At 37.6% G+C, this 18806-nt stretch overlaps 1 protein-coding gene across 1 annotated transcript; it reads left to right on the plus strand.

The window, feature by feature from the left end:
• Positions 1 to 4977: 4977 nt before the first annotated feature.
• calca (calcitonin/calcitonin-related polypeptide, alpha) lies at positions 4978 to 6191 on the plus strand (the record flags this gene model as incomplete). Its single annotated transcript, XM_080497794.1, has 3 exons — positions 4978 to 5057; positions 5330 to 5455; positions 6014 to 6191. The coding sequence occupies 3 exons, from the start codon at positions 4978 to 4980 to the stop codon at positions 6189 to 6191; spliced, it is 384 nt and encodes a 127-aa protein (XP_080353920.1).
• Between the last annotated feature and the right edge of the window lie 12615 nt (positions 6192 to 18806).

Here is an 18806-nt window from a genome sequence, read left to right on the forward strand (position 1 = left end):
TTAACGAACAGAGAAATACAGGGAGGAGAATATATTGTTGCTTCTCAGCTTTTACAACATTCCTATGTTCATTTCATGTTGTAGTTTAACACTGATTCAAACTTTGGTTCGAAATAAAGTCATTCATTCTAGCATTCATTCATTCATTCAACTGTAAAATCCAGTGTGAAAAATCAAAGTTCAAAAGCAAACAGAAATAGCCTAATTATTACATCTTATAATCTGTGAGTGATATTTTCTTTGATTTGATGTGCTTCTTATTTATAAATGTCGTTATTGTTATTAATAATACCAACCTTTGCTGCATGTAACAGATTTTACTATTTGACGGTAGCACCAAACATGATTTAACAACTTCTTGAAACCCTCTGCAAGAATAAAATCCTATTTAAAACACTTTTAGTCAGGTTCACATTTCTCCCCAAAATGCCATGATAAACACATGGTACATAAACATGTTCCTTTTTTGAGTTAAAAAAAAAATCTGACAAAATGTGACGTTTAAAATATCCTTTAAAAAGTCCCTTGTGTTGAAACATTGGTGTTTCAAGTATTTTAGTGAACGCTGCATTAAACTATTATCGGACGTCTGTTTTCTCTTGTGCTCTATGCTTGTTTGTAGCGTGGGATTGTTGTGATGGACCCGGATTACACTTTACATGATACAGTTATGTGTTTGCAGAGTGTTCTTCCTGTGGTTCCTGTGTGAGAGTTGATCAAGTGAATCCCACAGTGCATTATCCACCATGATCCAGGCGACTGGAAAAACCCTGTAAGCTAATAACTGACATTATCTGTCACTACTAATGTTATTTTTTTCCCGGTAGAATGACGGTAGCAGACGCATTAAGAGGTCTTCATCCCTGTGTAACTTCAAGAGCAGGTGTTTAAATGTTTGGTTTGGTTTAGCTGCAGGTGGAGGCTCTTGCCTGAAGCGCATTATTCTGAAAGTACGCCATGACTGTTTTCTCCGGGTCCTGTGTACATCCACCAGGGATTTTTTTTCCATAGAGTTTTATTTTTTTTCCTCAAGTAAAACTATATGAGTAGATTGATGACTGATGATCATCGAATATAGCAAGATTCCACTTCTATCAGCTATAAGCTGTGCCTTTTAATAAGTAGTAATGGTTTTCTCCGCCTGTTTTGAACTTTATAGGATCAACTATCTATCTACTATCTAAACAATTTGGACATTTGGTTGGAACTTTTTTACTTGTGTGATGTTCACATTATATTTTACGTTTGTCAAGTAATGGACCTTTAAAATGGCTGCGGGTTGATTATATAGCTGCAACCACACTGCTGGTTTAGGTTTCAGACCGGCCGTACTGTATCGTGAGCTGCTTATCAATGCTGCCTATTCAAATAATCCAAGTTGTTGATATGTGAGAGCTTTGGAGGATTTCTCATTAGAGTTCCTGCCAAGAATGGCGTTGCTTCTGTTTGGGAAAAAGACACCAACTCAGCCGAGACTGTCTGTGAGGAGAATGCTGCCCTCTCTGTCATGAATGCTCTCCAGTGTTGTCATTAATTTTCTAGGCCAATTCATGCCTAACATGAGAGAATGTGAACAGTGCGAGCTAATTGCAGTCTCGACAATACACTTTTCCCCTTGGAATGTAATTTTTCTGCCTCAGTTGGTGTCTGTGGTTCAAGCAGGCGGCGGTGAACCGAGGCTTCGGAGCAGCATTGTCCAACACAATGTGGAGAATACTCAGCAGTTTACAAAACACACAACAATTTGACACTCTATAATAGGACAGTGACACAATTTGTCAGATGTTGAAAGTCAGAAATTAAACACTTTACATGGTATTTAAATAGGAATAGAATTTTTAAAAGGATTTTGATGAATCATGCCGATTGCCTGAAGTCTTACTTGTGGATTCTATTGTTTAACTATTTAACTACAGACCTTTTTCTCTTCTCCCACAATTCCCCCAAATCCTTGAAAAACTCTGAAATGACAGAATAGACAAATTCATAGAAAAATACGATTTGCTATCAGAAAGTCAATATTTATTTAGAGTTAATTGGTCAACATCATTAGCATTAACTGAACTTATTGAAGAAATTACAAATTCCATGGACTATAAAAACAAACTTACAGCTGGAGATTTCATTGATAAAAAAAAAAAAGCATTTGATACCATAAACCATGACATACTAGTCAATAAATTGGAACACAATGGAATTAGGGTAGTTGTACTGAATTGGGTGACAAGCTATTTGGAGAACAGGAAACAATTTGTGAAAATGTTATTCTGACTGTCTCATCGTTTTTTTTTGTTTTGTTTTTATGTTCAAAATAAAGATGAATTAATTTAATCATTGTTTTTTGTTGTCAGTGGAAAAATTCTCCACTTGATCGTACACTGGACAGGAGTCGTTATCCTAAATAAATGAAATTAAAATCTCCTGGCAAAGCAATCAAATGAGAATAAGATAATTAACCTAAATCATGAATCTGTTGCTCTGAAATCTTTAATGCTTCATGAGCAGCTTCTGACAGTGTGTGACGCTGTGAGAGACTAATTTAGTGCCTCTGGTCCGAGGCCTGCAGGTCTGCTCAATAGTACTAAAAGGCTCATCTACTCTAATGAGTTTCCTTGTGACGCAAAAAATAACTGGGAGGCAGGATGCTTTATGATACATCATCCAATATTGTTGCATAACAGGAATTAGAAGATGGCCAGAGACCAACAGGCCAGTAATTAGCACAGAGAAACCGGATGGACATCAGTGAATGGAAGGTTTGGTTTATTGACAGAGAGCTCAGTGCAATGCTACTCCCATATAAATCAGGAAGAACACACTCTGAGTCCGCTCTTCTACGGGATGCAAATCTGCAATTCCAATCACTCACGTACTGTGAGTCTGGATCAAATATTTCCACAGTGATGAAACACTTTGACAATGATCAAATCAAATCAAACTTTATTTATATAGCACTTTTCGTACAAAGGCTTTAGCACAAAGTGCTTCACATATTATAAAAATAAAGATAAAAACATACATAGATACGCATGCACACGACTACACACACACACACACACACACACACACACACGTATCAAAGTATAAAAAAAGCTGCTGTAAGATGATGAATGATGAAAGTAACGATTCTTACCAGTACCCAAGATATTTTCACTTGGGAAATGAATTACCGACTATTGGGTTTCAAGACATGTAGCATCCTGTTGGATACAATTTGTCCTTTCATCATCATGAAAATTTACAATAATTTCTGAATAGATTATGGCATTCTTTATTCTGCTTACGGTCCCTGGTAACAGATTGACAAACATATATGAACTTTTCAGGCCTGTTCTTACATATTTTCCTCTTTCTTCTTTTAAGTGCCTGAATGGCCCCTCTCTCCCCCTTGTCTGAATAGCTTCACCCCTATGCTCCCTGAACCGATATCATTGGGTCAACATATTCTAACTATTACCAGATTACCAGACCTGTGCTACAGCCAAGCTTGGGAAAAGCGTCCGCATTCCCATTACTGTAGGTCATTGGCCATGCTGCTTATTTTCAAGTCTCACATGTATTTATTATTATTCACCTCACTGTGGTGGACTGGCAGCCAGTGTGTATCCTATTTTTGACCATAGCAGCTAGTTGGGACAACACCCTGAAATTGATAATGCAGCTTAGAAGATGGATGAATTATTGGATGATGTGTAACTTTATATTTCATATTTTGATAACTTACTCTGTACAAATGCTTCACTTGTTGTGTTTGTGTCGAATATTTGTTGGGTTTAGTTTTGTATTTAAACTTATCTACATTATATGGTTGTTTATCTTTTATAATATGATGATGTAAAGTTTCTTTGAGTGTCTTAAAAAATGCAATGCAAATAAAACACATTATTATTATTATTATTATTATTGTTATTATTATTATTATTATAAACTATTATTTGATTGTGAAAACAGTTTCAAGAAATACATTGCAAATTGTTCATTTTTTCCACACTTACGCACTGTGGGCTATATGTGGTTGGTCGTGGTTCCTAAATGGATTTTAATCACACATCAATCATGTTGAATCAGTTCTGGGTATTTTGGGGGCCAATTTGGTTCTTTCATTTCTACATTTGGCATTTGACCCACCTTCACTTATGACAATAAAAATATAATTTGAAGTTAATTTGATGTTGATTTGAACTTACACCTGCAAGCTGCGTATAACCTGTAGAATGAGTCTGTTGATATCGGTGAGGAATTTTCATCTCTATAAGTCCCACTGTCTGACCTTAAGAATGGCTGCGGTGCACCGAGCTGCTTCAAAATACTTGATAACTTTTTGTGAATCAAACTCATTCCTGACCATGGTGGGTGCAATTTGCATACGGCTTCTTTCATTGGTTTGCAGAAAGAGACGTAGGGCTTAGGATTGGCCAGCGGTTTGAGGTAAAGCCTTTCACCGGCCAATAGATGATGATCAAGTGCTCACTGAGCTGATAGAGAAACCCATGGGGAACATATATAAAACCCTGTCGTATGGGAGTACACAGTGGATTCACAAGTGAGTCTATTCTTTAAATCTTCATTACCAGAGGATTTATCATCTCACGGTAAGTACGGACAATTAAAAAAAACGTTTCTTCAAATTAGATTTTTAAAAGAATGTTTGCTTTTATTGTTTGACATGATAAAGTAAATTGATACTACTCTGCTGTTATTTTCATGACACTATGTGGCAGTTACTTCTGTGAATGAACAGAGGTGCTGGCAAACTATCCAGCATCAGTCAACCTTGGATCAGCCTTTTTCTGCCTCTGCAACCTTTGTGGCTCAACTTCACAAAGGAGTGAGGGAGTGTGTGAGGGGATTCATTCAGCTATGGTTGCAGGCATTACATGGCAAATTAGTTTAAGGGAGAACATAAGGTGGACATTTTACAACAGATCCCTTGTTATTTATTTCCTTGTGTGCTGCTTTCTACAGGAAATCATGGCGATGCGAAAACCCTGGACACTCCTCATTGCTTATGCGCTGATCATCTGTCAGATTTGTATCTCACAGGCAGCTCCGTCCAGGTGAGAGAGTAGCACAATTCATGTATGCATACACAAGTGAACTTTTCCAAACTCATTACAACATTTTATTGGACCCTGAGATTTGCATTAAATCAACACCTAATGACTAATTCAACAGTTCACTTAAAATGTTTAGTTACATCAGAGTGTTTCAGGTTTGCTGCTGTTATTTCTTCTGATTGTTTTTATGTAAATAATTAACACAGTGTTTCAAAAGATGCATTGGGGGCAAAGGTGTGATTGACATGCAGCAATCAAATGTGTCTTTTCAGAAGTAGTAAGGAGTCAGATGGAATCTCGATATCGAATGATGACGCTCAAAGGTTACTCAGAGCGATCAAGGAGTTCATGCAGATAACTGCAGATGAGCAAGATCATCAAACATCTGATGGAGACAGGTATACCTATCTATCTATCTATCTATCTATCTATCTATCTATCTATCTATCTATCTATCTATCTATCTATCTATCTATCTATCTATCTATCTATCTATCTAACACAATGCGTCACAATTTAATGTAGGAGCCCAACAACTTCAGTGTGCTCAACTTGGGCTTTGATAAATGTCAAGGTATTTTTCAAGGTCGTACATACAAACATCTTGTATCCCTCACTAAATGTCATCGCATGGGCTTCATTCATCCATTCATTTGGTCATGAAGATGTGCACATATGTCACAATCAAGCAAAACAAAACATCAAGCATGATGTCATCCATGAGGAAACATGCACGGTAGTCTTACTGTAAGTCGACTGAAAGATAGCATGACAACATGCAAACTATGCCTGTTAGAGGTTGAAGCATGCTATGGAAATCTTCAATGCATTTTTTTTTTTAAATTGTGAATATATGACATCTCATGAAAACACACCATGCATGTAGTTACAGAATTAGTAATGATCTGCACGTTACTGTAAGCCTGTTTCTGCATGTTTTTCTCCATCTCCAACAGCTTGGATAGACCCATGTCTAAGCGTTGCACCGGCTTAAGCACTTGTATGCTGGGCAAACTTTCCCAGGACATTCACAAACTGCAAACCTATCCTCGCACTGATGTGGGAGCAGGGACCCCCGGCAAGAAGAGAAGACTAGCTGAGCCTTATGACAACTACAGCAACTCATATCACTGAAGCAATCAGTTTTTGTCCATCGATTCTTACCGTTTACTGGCACTGGTTTGATCCTCTCCAACTATGTTTATAAGTTAAATTGTTGAGACATGTCTCTTTATACAACTCTAAAAGTTTCATTCTGTGATTTTCAGTCTGCAGAATGTGACTGACACCTGAAGCCTCAGGATCTGTTTTTCTGTTTTCTAATTGTCTCTTTTTGCTCATGAAGCTTCTTTATACAATAAATTCATATTTAACTTGAAAAATGTTTTCAGTCATGACATAAAATTTGATAGGAAAATGAAAACATGAAATGGTAAGCATGACTGTCTGAACATCTAATCTGAATTAAAAATACATACTAACATACTAAGAGGTTTTTTTTTTTCTTTCTGCACATTTTTTCCTCAAGTAACACAACAGCACAAAAGCGGGGATGCAACACAGCCACCTGTGTGACCCACCGCTTGGCTGACTTCCTGAGTCGGTCAGGTGGGTTGGGAAACAGGAACTTCGTCCCCACCAACGTTGGTGCCTTGGCATTTGGCCGACGGAAGCGGCACGGACCCGCATGAGCACAAAGACCAGATGCCCGGTATGTCATCATCACAATGCACAAAGTGGATACAACGAACCACTCCGTCAAGAGAAATCCCTCAAGACTTCTCAAAAATCTTTACATCGTTGTTATTTGCAGCCATGTCAACAAAAGTACATAATACAATCCAAAACTGTTTACATTTTAGATTTCAAAAGATTTGACATAATGGTCAAAACGTCATGCTTAATGAACAAAGTGCATTTGTTTCATGGATTTTACTTTTGACAGCTTCAGTGTATCTGAACTTTTATTTGTATTTATTTTAAAGCTCCTGATTTCTCACACAAAGATGTATTGTGCTCGATGAAGTTTGTTACACTGTCCCTTCTCTTTCTGTTTTTGTTCTCCACACATAATTCAGGAATCACTTTGAACGTCTTCTCCTTTTTCCTCTCCTCTCCAGGACCAAGTGTCTCCTCTCAAGTGATGAAACATCATCATCAACTTATAAATTCTTTAAAAATGAGTGTCACTTATGACCACACAGTAACATGCTCTGATGTTTTGCCTTTAGATTATAAGCAGTTATCTGTATTTGTTGTCCGTCTGTTCTAAAAGAAGGAAAAAAAACAAAACAAGTGAAATATCCCACTTATTTGTTGTCAGACATATATAAGAAGATAGTCTTTTGGAAAGAGGGAGGTGCAGGAAGGAGAGGTGGTTTCTTCCTCTCTATTAGCTCGTATCTCACTGCACTTCTGACCTGTGGCTGCAGAGTGTCGATCTTGGGAGTCTTATCTGCACCTTTACCAACCGTGGCTGTCTCGTGCCTTGATGTGAAACACTTTATCACACGTCATTATAGTAAAAATGTAAAGATATTTGAGTACGGTAATTATCTTCAATATTGTAATAATTGTGATTTGAAAGCAGTAATAAATGGTATTTTAGCTACACAAGGCTCTGGTGTCTTACTATATAACGTTTGATTTTGTCATGAGTCGAAAAACAGATATCTACATAGGCACTATGGATTTCTTCTCCGCGAGGGCGTATTTGTTGGTTAAAGCAACCACTTTGCAATCTCTACTGGGAGATGAAGGATTGAACTTCCACAACCATGTGTGCAGCCGATAAGCCATCTCACTCTCCGCTGCACAAGCCTTACTCAACGGAGTTATGTAATCAGAGTACTCACCTTGCTGAGCTTTGTCTTCAGTAGATCATTACAAGTCTAACAGGAAGTGTCAATCTTCACTGGAATGACAGATATTTGTTGTTATACAAGGCCATTCATCTTCTTTAAGACATATCACATATTGAAATGCAGTCACACAAAAACACAGTGACATTTATAGTTACCAATGAACCAAAATGCATGTTTTTGGATGATATGAGGAACACACACACACATACGGGGAGAACATACAAACTCCACACAGAACGGCTGCCAAGCTGAGGATCAGACACGGGTGATCTTGCTGTGAGGCAAAGGCACAAAGACACTACACCACCGTGCTGCTCACGTTGCCAGTTTTCTCCCCTTTGAACACAATAAAAAAAAAAAAAAAACTTGCATTAAGTGCATAATCCTAAAATTGTACCTTATTTTCTCCAACAACTTCCCAAAAGGTTTTTGTCACAGGTATTTGCTCAATGGACTGGTCAGTGGCCCGGCCGCTTCAGTTCCAACTACTGGTGTGTCTGTGGTATACAGAGTTCGAATTACGGGGGAGTTAAGGGGAGCTGGGCTCCCCTGAAAGGGACCTGAGCTCCCCTGAAAGCCTAATTTGAAAAATTTAGGGGGAGCTCTAAAAACACTGGCAGAGGTCTGATCGGAAAATAGGGCTCCCCCGAAAGCCACGTTGTAATTCGAACCCTGGTGGTATACAAGCTGCTAAAGTTTGTAGAAGCCAACATCAACAACAACAACAACATCAGTATCAATCAGCAATGCAGTTGGTCTGAACCAAAATGTCTTCTTTGAAATTTTTATTTCAGAACACATCCATGACAGTATAAAAAAAAAAAAATCTATTACAACTTTTTACACAGGCACCAAAGGACTGAAACACAAAATGAAAAGGAAAGAAGGACAAAAAATTAAAAACAAAAAAACAAAAACAGATATTACATCTTACAGGGTGTTGAAAGCCAAGGAGAAGAGGTGGGTTTTGAGATTTGATCTAAAAAGAGAGAAAGAAGACGCCTGGCTGATAGGCAGCACATGGAATAGTATTATTGAACAGGCAAATATAAAGCATGGAGCAGCTGGTCAGGTGACCTGATGAGGCAGGATTGTGCTCATTCTTACTTTTTCAAGATGTGTCATAGCGTTTTGAACAAGCTGAAGACAAGCGACAGGCGACTCACTCGACCCAACGTGAGGTGCACTATTTAATTCACCCGATTGGTGGTAAAAGCATAGATCAGTGTTTCAAAAGTTAAATTTAGCTTGGAAAAAGGGGCTGAAGCTTTCACTTATGAGATGACTGAAAAGAAACGTTTTCCATAGAAAAGAAAGTCGTCTGTGAAAACAAGCCAATATAAGACTTTTTCTCACAAGGGGGGAAAGTATATCCATTGTTCACGCTGATCCAAAAATCCTGCATCAAAAGAAAGGAGGAGAAACAGGAGGGTCAGAGGCCATTTTTACACGTATACAGATATTTAAAAAGCGGTGATATTTCTCGGTTAGGGGCTTGCAAATGAACAAAACACAGCTATGAACAAAAAAACGGCACCATGACAAATTTGTTTAGTATTCTGTTGAATAGTTTAATAATTATATCAAAGAGTAATGATGTTGAACAGAAATATATATATATATATATATATATATATATATATATATATATATATATATATATATATATATATATATATATATATATAAGTAAAAGTAAAAGTGCATATATTTGACGTAAAAAAAAAAGTTTCCTGGATGACGTCGAAAGGAGGAAGTGACTGCAATCACAATCACGAAACCTCGTGAGGCACCTATTTTATAATTTTAAAAGGTGCCTGATAAGTGAGAAAATACTGCAACAGACAAAAAAAGTGATTGTTGGTTTTCCCGTGAGGACAGCACACTGTGGAGGGTATTCAACACCGGAGGAGGTACAATACCAGGAACCAGGTGACGCCAACACCCAAAAAAGTAAGATCACTTTTATTTTGGATGCTTTTTTTGTCGCTTGTGGCTTAAAATGCCATTAAATTTGAATGATATCTTGAATTTTGACTGGTTTTAAATTGTATATTATTGTAATTATATATATTTGAGTACCAAAATTACAAAGCATATTTGGGAAATGATTCGAAAGGTGCATGATTGTATTTACCTGAGCCCACTGGACTTTGTTTGCTCATTTGTTCTCAGATTGATAAAAAAAAGTTGTTCATCGTTTAAATATGTTGTCTCTGGACTGATGTGTGTCACGTTTCAGTCATGTTGTGACCATAACTATTGGTGTAAAACAACATTTACTTGTTTTGTCACGTTGAATTTATTTTGAAAGTAAATATCAACATTGGCGTTTAAAATAAACATTTGCTGCATACACTGTGTTGAATAGCTTTCCTGACTGATATAGATTCGAATGTCTATAAAAGCTGTCATGTTGCGTTATCTGGAAGTGATGTGTCAAACATGTGGCCGCAGCTTGATTGTTTGTTTTATAAATATTGTGGGTTAGTTGGTGAAGGATGGAGTGTTGGGCTTCAGTCAACATTAGCCTGAAGAGAATTCTATACACTTTTTAATTATTGAAATTTCAGATTGTTTGATGTTTTGATAAAAACATATGGGATACAGTTGCACCCATTGGCACTGAAACAAAGAGAAATATTTAGAGTTGTTATTATGCTCATCTTTTAATAGTTGGAATCCAACTGGGCTTCATGTGGACCCTGAATTAAAAATAGTTGCCAATAATCCTAATCTTTATGAGCTACAACTATCATATTATGTAATGTTTCTGACATCCTTGGCGATTTGTGTAGAGTTTTAGCCTCGAATGGCTCCCTTTCCAATTTCTTTTCTCACTTATGGTTTATTTAATGACTTAAATACGTTTTAACTTATGTTCTGGCTTTTTTGATGTCTGTCTTGCATCCAATCATCCCCTTTTTGCAATAAATTAATTTTAGCAACAGTCAATCTGACTATGTCCTTCATGGTGGCTATCCCTAGGAAGCCATTGTTACTGGCATGACGGCCCCCTGGAGTACTATCACCATATCTCTGGAGTTCCTGGGTAACAGACCCTGAGCTTCATGGCTGCTGGTCTTCTTTAATTGATATGCTTGTTCTCCCAGTTGTTTGACTTCTTCCTTTATGTGTCTCCTCAGGGACTGAGTGTTTCTGTCAACTTACTTTTAACTTTTTGCACACCTGCAGACAAGAGATGACTCAATTGTGAATCTGTGACTATCTATTCAGACTTTATCGTGTTTTGAGGAATTAATAGATGACCACCAAACATAATATAAAAATTTTTTTGTCCCTGACAGCCCAATATATACTTTGCCATTTTAAACCTTGAGTCCAACTCTTTCATCTTGTAAATAGTGGATGTAGCTGCGACACCTCTCCTCTGTCAGAAAAAAGCTTCAATGTCAGAATTGATAACATTCAATTATTTAAATTCACGTTTCAGCCTAAGTGTTGGGTTTAGCTCATAGAAATTCTCCAGTATGTCTTTACCAAACACTGCTGTCACTAAACAAATCAACAAAAAAAAGAGTTCTTGGGTGGAAAGGAAGTGAACCAAACATGCAAAGCATAAAAGAGGCTTAATTACGACAGGATGAGAACCACTCAATAAGTTCACCTGATAAAGGTAATTGTGTAAAATATAAAAGTAAACATGATGCACTGGATTTTAATTCTCAGAAACTGGTATATAATTCACTGGTAGAGCCTTGAAAATATATTATGTAGAAAACAAGACCTTTTTAGTATTACATGAAACACTAGCTATTTTGAATTTGATGCTGACTCATTTTATAAACAGTTAAATCGGTAAGATAACTGGTTATAAAGTCATTACTTAAAGAGGCAGAATATTTCAGAAGTCGTTTTTTTCAAATCGAACCCATCTGCAGAGCAGAGTATCGGCAAACCTTTGAGAAAATCAGGAAGACCAAAGGTCAACATGTGGATAACTTGTGGATAAGCTTTTTGAATTGTTACAACCTATTTTAAAATAAAATTATAGCCACTGCCAAGCTACTAACCTCTTTTTGGTATATGCTGTACATCAAATAAACATAAGCGGTTAATAATTTAGAGCTTATATAAAGTCTAAAGATGGCTCTAATCAGAACCGACAAGCCTGCACATGACTCGTGACTGAAACGTGCTCGGAGGAAACGTGTGTTTGAAATGTGCAGAGCACACCTCTCTCCTGGATGCTGATCGTCAATGCGCACATCAGTTGACCAGATAGAGGAGCGTGGCGCGAGCCTTGATTGTGAGCGGCCATGTGTGAACTCCCAAACAGAGCTAATGAAAGACACAAGGGCTGGTTTTACAGTCGGTCTCTAGTCTCGAGAGGAACTGTTGGAGATGTCGGATTTCTCTGAGGTGTCTGGGGACAAGCATCTGTCACTTTTGCCTCATCACCATCTGGTTCCCACACTGGGTTTGAGTTAGAGTTGCAGTATGTTACATTTCTTATGAAACAAAGAGTCTGAAACGCTTTTAAAAATTTTTTTTATTTTAAATGCCAGCTGGTTGTTTGGTGCCCAACTTAATTTTTCTGTATAAAAAGTGATGTGAGTTTCCTTTACAAAATGAAATGTGCTGTGAAAATTACAGGAATAATTGTGACAAAAAGCAGTCTATTGCAGAATGAAGCCAGACACTTACACAAACCTTGTTATTCCGTCTAATTTAGTTCATTTGAAAAACTCACAAGATAATGGTGCTTTCTTGCAGTAAATAAAATGATCATGTGTAATTGTCCAATTTTGCCAACACAACTTTTGAATTATTACAACAATCAATCTCAAAACGTGAAGACTTTGGGAAGTCTTTTTGCTGTCAGCTTACAGTCAGAGTGTAATGATCTTTTATTCACATAGACATTTATGAATTGGTTGTTAGTACAGGTTTATCTGCGCTGTGTTGACCAACTAATTTACAGACTCTGCTCTTGTTTGACAACTGTTTAATTGATTACGGGTTTGTTTGTCTGCTGCACAACATATTGTTGCATAACGGCGCGTTGCACAGCTTTCAAAGAACAACAGCGTTACTTCATTCTTATTTTGAATTACATTACTTTCACGCCTTGCATTGAGAATCAGCAGATTTCAGTCTATTGTTTTGAAACCTTCCTCACTAGTAGAATTGTTGTTGTTGACAACTGTGATTTTTGCATTGATGCTACTGCATGAAATCAAGATATCTACTCAACGTTGACCTTTTCTTGACTCTCTTCCTGGAGTCTGAATATTTCCATTATCTGTTGAGCGGAGCAGATGGTGCAACCTTGCAAACCGTGCCAAACAGCCTGTCTATAGTAAAACATGCCTTTTGTCGGTGTTGGCATTTATGTTTGGTTATTAGCATTAAATTACTGTAAGTAATAGATTACTGAAAGTAATAAATAACTGGAAGTAATTTTATGAAAAGGAAATTATTAATAGAATATTTATAGAAGTAAACTATGAGTAAGTCTTTTACTCATTAACAACTCCCAAAGTAAATGATTAATTACTTAAAGTTAATAAATCATTTAAAAAAAAGTTATTAAAAATGATTAATTTTAATCCATTTGTTATTTATTCATTAATATTAGAAGGGACACCACCAGAGAATCTCGAAATGTTGCCTAACTATCATTCTTGTTTGAAAAGGATTTATTTAAGTCAGTTAATATTTCTGTGCAAAATATAACAATTCTTAAATAAAAGCATCAGGCAACCGACGCTTGTCTTCAAGCGCCCCATCTTGGCTGCGTCTGAGGAAAGCAGAATACCTGCAACAACCGAGCAGAGGGAGAATGTTCAAACTCCACACAAAATGCTTCCACCCCGGTCTTGAAACGTGGCTCACCGAGACTAGTGCTTTTTATTAATTTAATTATTCTTCCAGTCCAAGTGTCAAGCAGATTTAGCTCCACGTTTTGATTGATATATATATATATTAATTGATTTTTTGTTGTTGGTATATGTTTTATTTAACATATTTTTGATCGAGTTTCAGATTATTTAGAATGAGATTTTCCTGTCTTCCATCACTGTTTTAGTGAGGACATTATCAGTGGCCTTCATTGCAACATAATATGAATAGGAATGAGCACAAACTGAGAAAGTTATATTTATACGCCTCCTGTTTGCTTTTTGTAGCATAGCGCCATCATGTGGTTAAATATGTGTAGTGATTCATCATACATACATCAGCGCTTTGTGCGTCTGAGGGTTGGCTGTATTGTGTTTGTGTGTGTGTTTGACAATATTTCTTTAAAAGTCAAATGGTTCCAGTTCTCATCTTTCTCTTATGAGGTTTCAATCAAGCGAGAGCTACAAAAACTTGTGTGTAGAACTGACCACGTCCAGTTGACCTGATTTAATTTGCTTTGAGATGCCCCTTATGTGGACGAACGACAATACGCAGGTCTATTCCACTGTCATATTTGTCAGTGACGTTGGTACAACATTGGCAAAAGCCACACACAACAGCAAAGGGTAATTTCTCGCTTGTGCTACAGGTACAGATACGATCGACTGCTATTTTTTTATTTTTTATTTTTTCTATCACTATGTGAAGTCATGTTTTGGTCATTGACATTGTTTTCTTGTCTCAGATGTCATGCTAAGATTTATATCAAATGTATATTGTGGTAGAATCACAGCAGGATTATTTCCTTATATAATTGCTCAAAACATACAAAGATGAAAAATTGTTTGTGATTCACTCAGATATCACTTTCAGTTTACTTTTGAATTTTGTTCAACCTTTTTCTGTTTCGTAGAGCAGTAATTCGTTCTGTCCATACAGTAGTTTTACGGGGTCAGTACTGAATTCGGTGAGGCTGTCTGCACTTAACGGGGTCTCAAGGTTCACCAAACACATTTCAAGTCTTCCCATCGCTGGAAAAACACATTCTTCCCACTTCAAGAGCCTTTTCAATAATACAACAGTTTCATATTATATTCATAATGCGCTACGGTGAACACTGTATCCAAGTCTGCTGGGCTTAATTTAATATAATTTCAGGGCCTAATTTGGCTTCCTACATGTCAGTGGTAATGAAACTTTTGTATTTGATGTAGATTCTCTCCAGTTGGATTCTCTCAAAGACTTCCAAGATGAACTTTATACATATCATTAGATTCAAAGGGGAAAATAATCCCCTGGCTTTTAATTGTGCATTGGAAAAATTAAAACTTAGATATCAAAGAAATACAGGACAGGACTGTGAGGGTTTATAATAGCCTATTATCTTTCTACCTTTTACTGTTCCAACATTTGATAAATGTTTTCCTGAGGAAATCTGCATCTCATATATATCCTGTTGAGTTCTTATTAAAGGCAAGCATTTGATTGATAAAAGGGTTAAAACTGTTTGTCATCTGAACTCTGCTGACTTTATGAAAAAAAAGAAACCCTCACTGCGTAGCCGATTAATGAAAAAGAAAAAAAAATCAAGGCTTTTATTAAAACGGCGCAATGTCTCTTCAGGTGCTCTAGATGGCAGCAGAGAACCATACATCTCCACTCCCCTGCTTCACCAATTTCATATTTATGGGGTATGAATAAAAAACTGTTTGCTATTTTCTTTTATTCTCTGTCAAGTTTGTGCAGCTCATAATTAATGCAAAGGCATTTCCTTTCCTGTTAAAACCATCCAATCAAAGAAATCGTTCAAATACAAAAAAAAAAAAAAAAAAGAGGTGATAACCAAATTAAGTCGGAGGTGAGGATGAACCATGATACTTTGGGTTATGTGATGAACAAATTTCACACTAAATGGCAGCATGTTGTTTCATCTAAAGCGGTGAGATTTATCGATACGTCTAGACGTGGTCTGTGAATATTTTAGTATCATCATGATGGGACGTGGAGTAAAAAAACACCGGTGCTGCTTCTCAGCTCGTTGGTATCGATGCGGTCTCGGTATCGTTTGTATTGCAATTATTTTTCACTTGCGTGGCCGCTAAAAATATATATTTCAGGACATTCATTTGGTGACATTTTCTTTCTTTCTTTTTCTAAATTTTTCTTATTCAGAATTAACAGTTTCATGTAAATTGGTGAGTGTAAATTGTCCGGTTGGAGTGAATGTGTGATTTTCTGCATCTCTGCTTTCTCTGTGATGGACTGGTGATCTGTGCACTTGCCTTCCTCCAGTTCCCCATCACCCTGAATTCGGTGAAGCTGTGCAGAAGATGGATGGAGAATAATCATATCTTTACAAAATACTTGAAAGCAAACTGTTTCATTAGAGAAACTACAGCCCTTAAAATAAAAAAAAAGGGAAAAGAAGCAACCTTTCACAGCTCTTTTAAGCCGTTCTATAAACTGGAGTCATTTATGAGGCCTATTTAGTATGTGGAATATACAGTATATTTTTAAAGACAACATTAACATGTGTAAGGGCTGTGTTGTGTACTCTGAGATGGAGCTGCCCTCTCGTTCCCTCTGAAGGCCCTCTTTGTAGACACAGGAATGCCCCGTGTGTACTCTGAAATGGAAAGCAGGCCGTCTGTGCAGATACTCTGCCGATCCGCTTAATTGTAAATGACGGAGGAATTTATAAAAAACTATGTTTGATAAAGATGCCTGTCTGATATTCTCTTAAAGGAGACACACACACAACATGTCGTCCTAATTGTTGGACGTCTCATTAGGGCAGCGCCATGGGACCTCGCCATAATGAAATGGCGGTAATGCTGTGGCATTCATCGCGTCTCATGTGCCTTCTGATCATACATGCATATGTAGGGGCTGCAGTGATATTCTTAAAGCACAGCTGGCTTTTTCGCTCACAGCTGATATTGACTTATTGACCACTTTTATAGACCAAATTGTGTGGAGAGTTTCTGCAGCTTTCAAACATTTGAAAGAATCAAAATGTAAAAAAAAAAAAAAAAAAAATGTGTCCTTTTAAAATGAAGGGGCGGGCAGAATTCTTATACAGTTTGATTTTTAGATCTTAAACCTTTTGTTGTATTTTTCCTTTTTTATTTTTGAGGAGGCTAGTGGCATTTATCTTATTTCTGCCACACTGATATAAAACAGGTAGAAATAATGAAGCTGTGGTGCACCGAACGTGCAGTTGCGTTGCTATTCAAACACTTGGCTCCATTGTACAGGTTGGACATCATCACACAACCCACCTTTGCCCCGACATTAAACAGCACACGCCACAGATAGATGTTCGCATGCTTCTCATATTGTCTTCCAGCCACACTTTTAACTTCAAAGCCCTGCTCACCCTTGTGTCTCAGGAGGAATGGAGGCACCACAGCAGCCAGCCTTCGCTGCTTTGCCATGGTTAACTATGGCCGCAGGCTGGAGCACCTCCCCATGCTCCTGATACCAGAGCAAGGGTGGTGGAGAGGGGAGTCGGTGTCCTGTAGCTCCACAGCACACTGCCTTGTGCCTCGCCACCACATAACCTGTCCCAGTGAAACAGAGTTGCATTATGCACCCCGTTACAAGACTGGGCTTGTTTAAAACAGTGTATGAAAGAGCACCTTGCATACCAAGGGGTTCTCGAGGAGATGGACTCATTCCTAATGAGGACAGTCACACAAGCGTTTTCATTTAGGGAAGGGATCAGAACGGTTGAATTTGCCAAACTTTGGCACATACCGGTATACAGTTTGACAAATGAAAAAAAAAACAAAAAACACCCAACTTGAATTCTTTAAAATAATAACATGTGTGCTGTGTTTGTAGATACATTCAAGCTTTGCTCTGGTCTGGACCGTGTCCTCCCTGTTGAAATTGTGATGTTCAGCTCAAAGGAACAATGTGGTGGATTTACTTTATTATGAACAAAGCCTTTGTCTGAGGTGCTCGCACACTGAACGGGGGTCCAGAGTCCAGGAGCAGCTTTGAACTATCAGGTCAAAGACATCACAGAACCGACGCGCTGTTTCGCATTCATCTTGTACCTCACACAGGAGGCCCGCCACATTTGTCCTTTTGATTGTCCTCCATTTCTTTAAAGGTCTGGCTGGAACCATAGGTCATCTGGTGTCTTTTATGTAGAGAAAAACAAATGTTGTGTTCTTATTCTCGCTCTTCACTTCAGGGGAAGAACTACACGGGGGTGAAAGCTCCCACTTGTTAGAATGGTTCCCTGCTGCCGAAAAGAACAACAATTAAAAATCTGCTTTTCATCAAAACTGCAGATTAGACTCTGAGAGAAAAGAAAAACATTTTAATTGAAGAAAGAAAAAGACTTTGCCCATATCAATAGAAAGGTGGGCATGGATATGAAATCCACTGCCATGAAATATGCAAAGCAAGCCCACCACAGAGAATAGCTGAAAACACAGGTTCTTTTGATGTTAAGTCCTTTGGTTGTGCATGTCTTCATTCAACTAGCCTGTGGATGTTTTAACCTTCTGTAAAACTTGCTCCAGCACTGCACTCTCCCTCTCTACATCAGAGTAATGTGGATCTGCACTTCTGCCCATGATTTTTATTTCATGAACACTGTATTGCTCTTTGCTAGACTTTACGAGTGCCCACCGCAGCATTTACTGTTCTCTCTCCACTATTCTCTTATGATTGTTGACACAAACCATCTGTAATGACTGCTATTTGCATCTCTGTCGTACTGTTCTCTCACCCAGTGTGTTGCCTCATGTGTGTGATCTTGGAAAGGTGGTGAAGTTCACCGGCTTAATTGTCACTAAAAACACATTCTTTGTTTGTTTTTTAGTAATAATACTGTGCAATGAAATATGCATAAATGAAGATTCAGTGCTTAAAAAAAGAATATCTTCTTCTGTCAGTTACAATGTTTTTGCCGTTTTGCCACACAAATCGATGCACAAACACACACACACACACACACCTCCAGCCCTCTTTTAAACAAATAAAGTAATTCAAAAGGGACTAA

This window comes from Blennius ocellaris, assembly GCF_963422515.1.
Source record: "Blennius ocellaris genome assembly, chromosome: 1".
NCBI lineage: Eukaryota > Metazoa > Chordata > Actinopteri > Blenniiformes > Blenniidae > Blennius > Blennius ocellaris.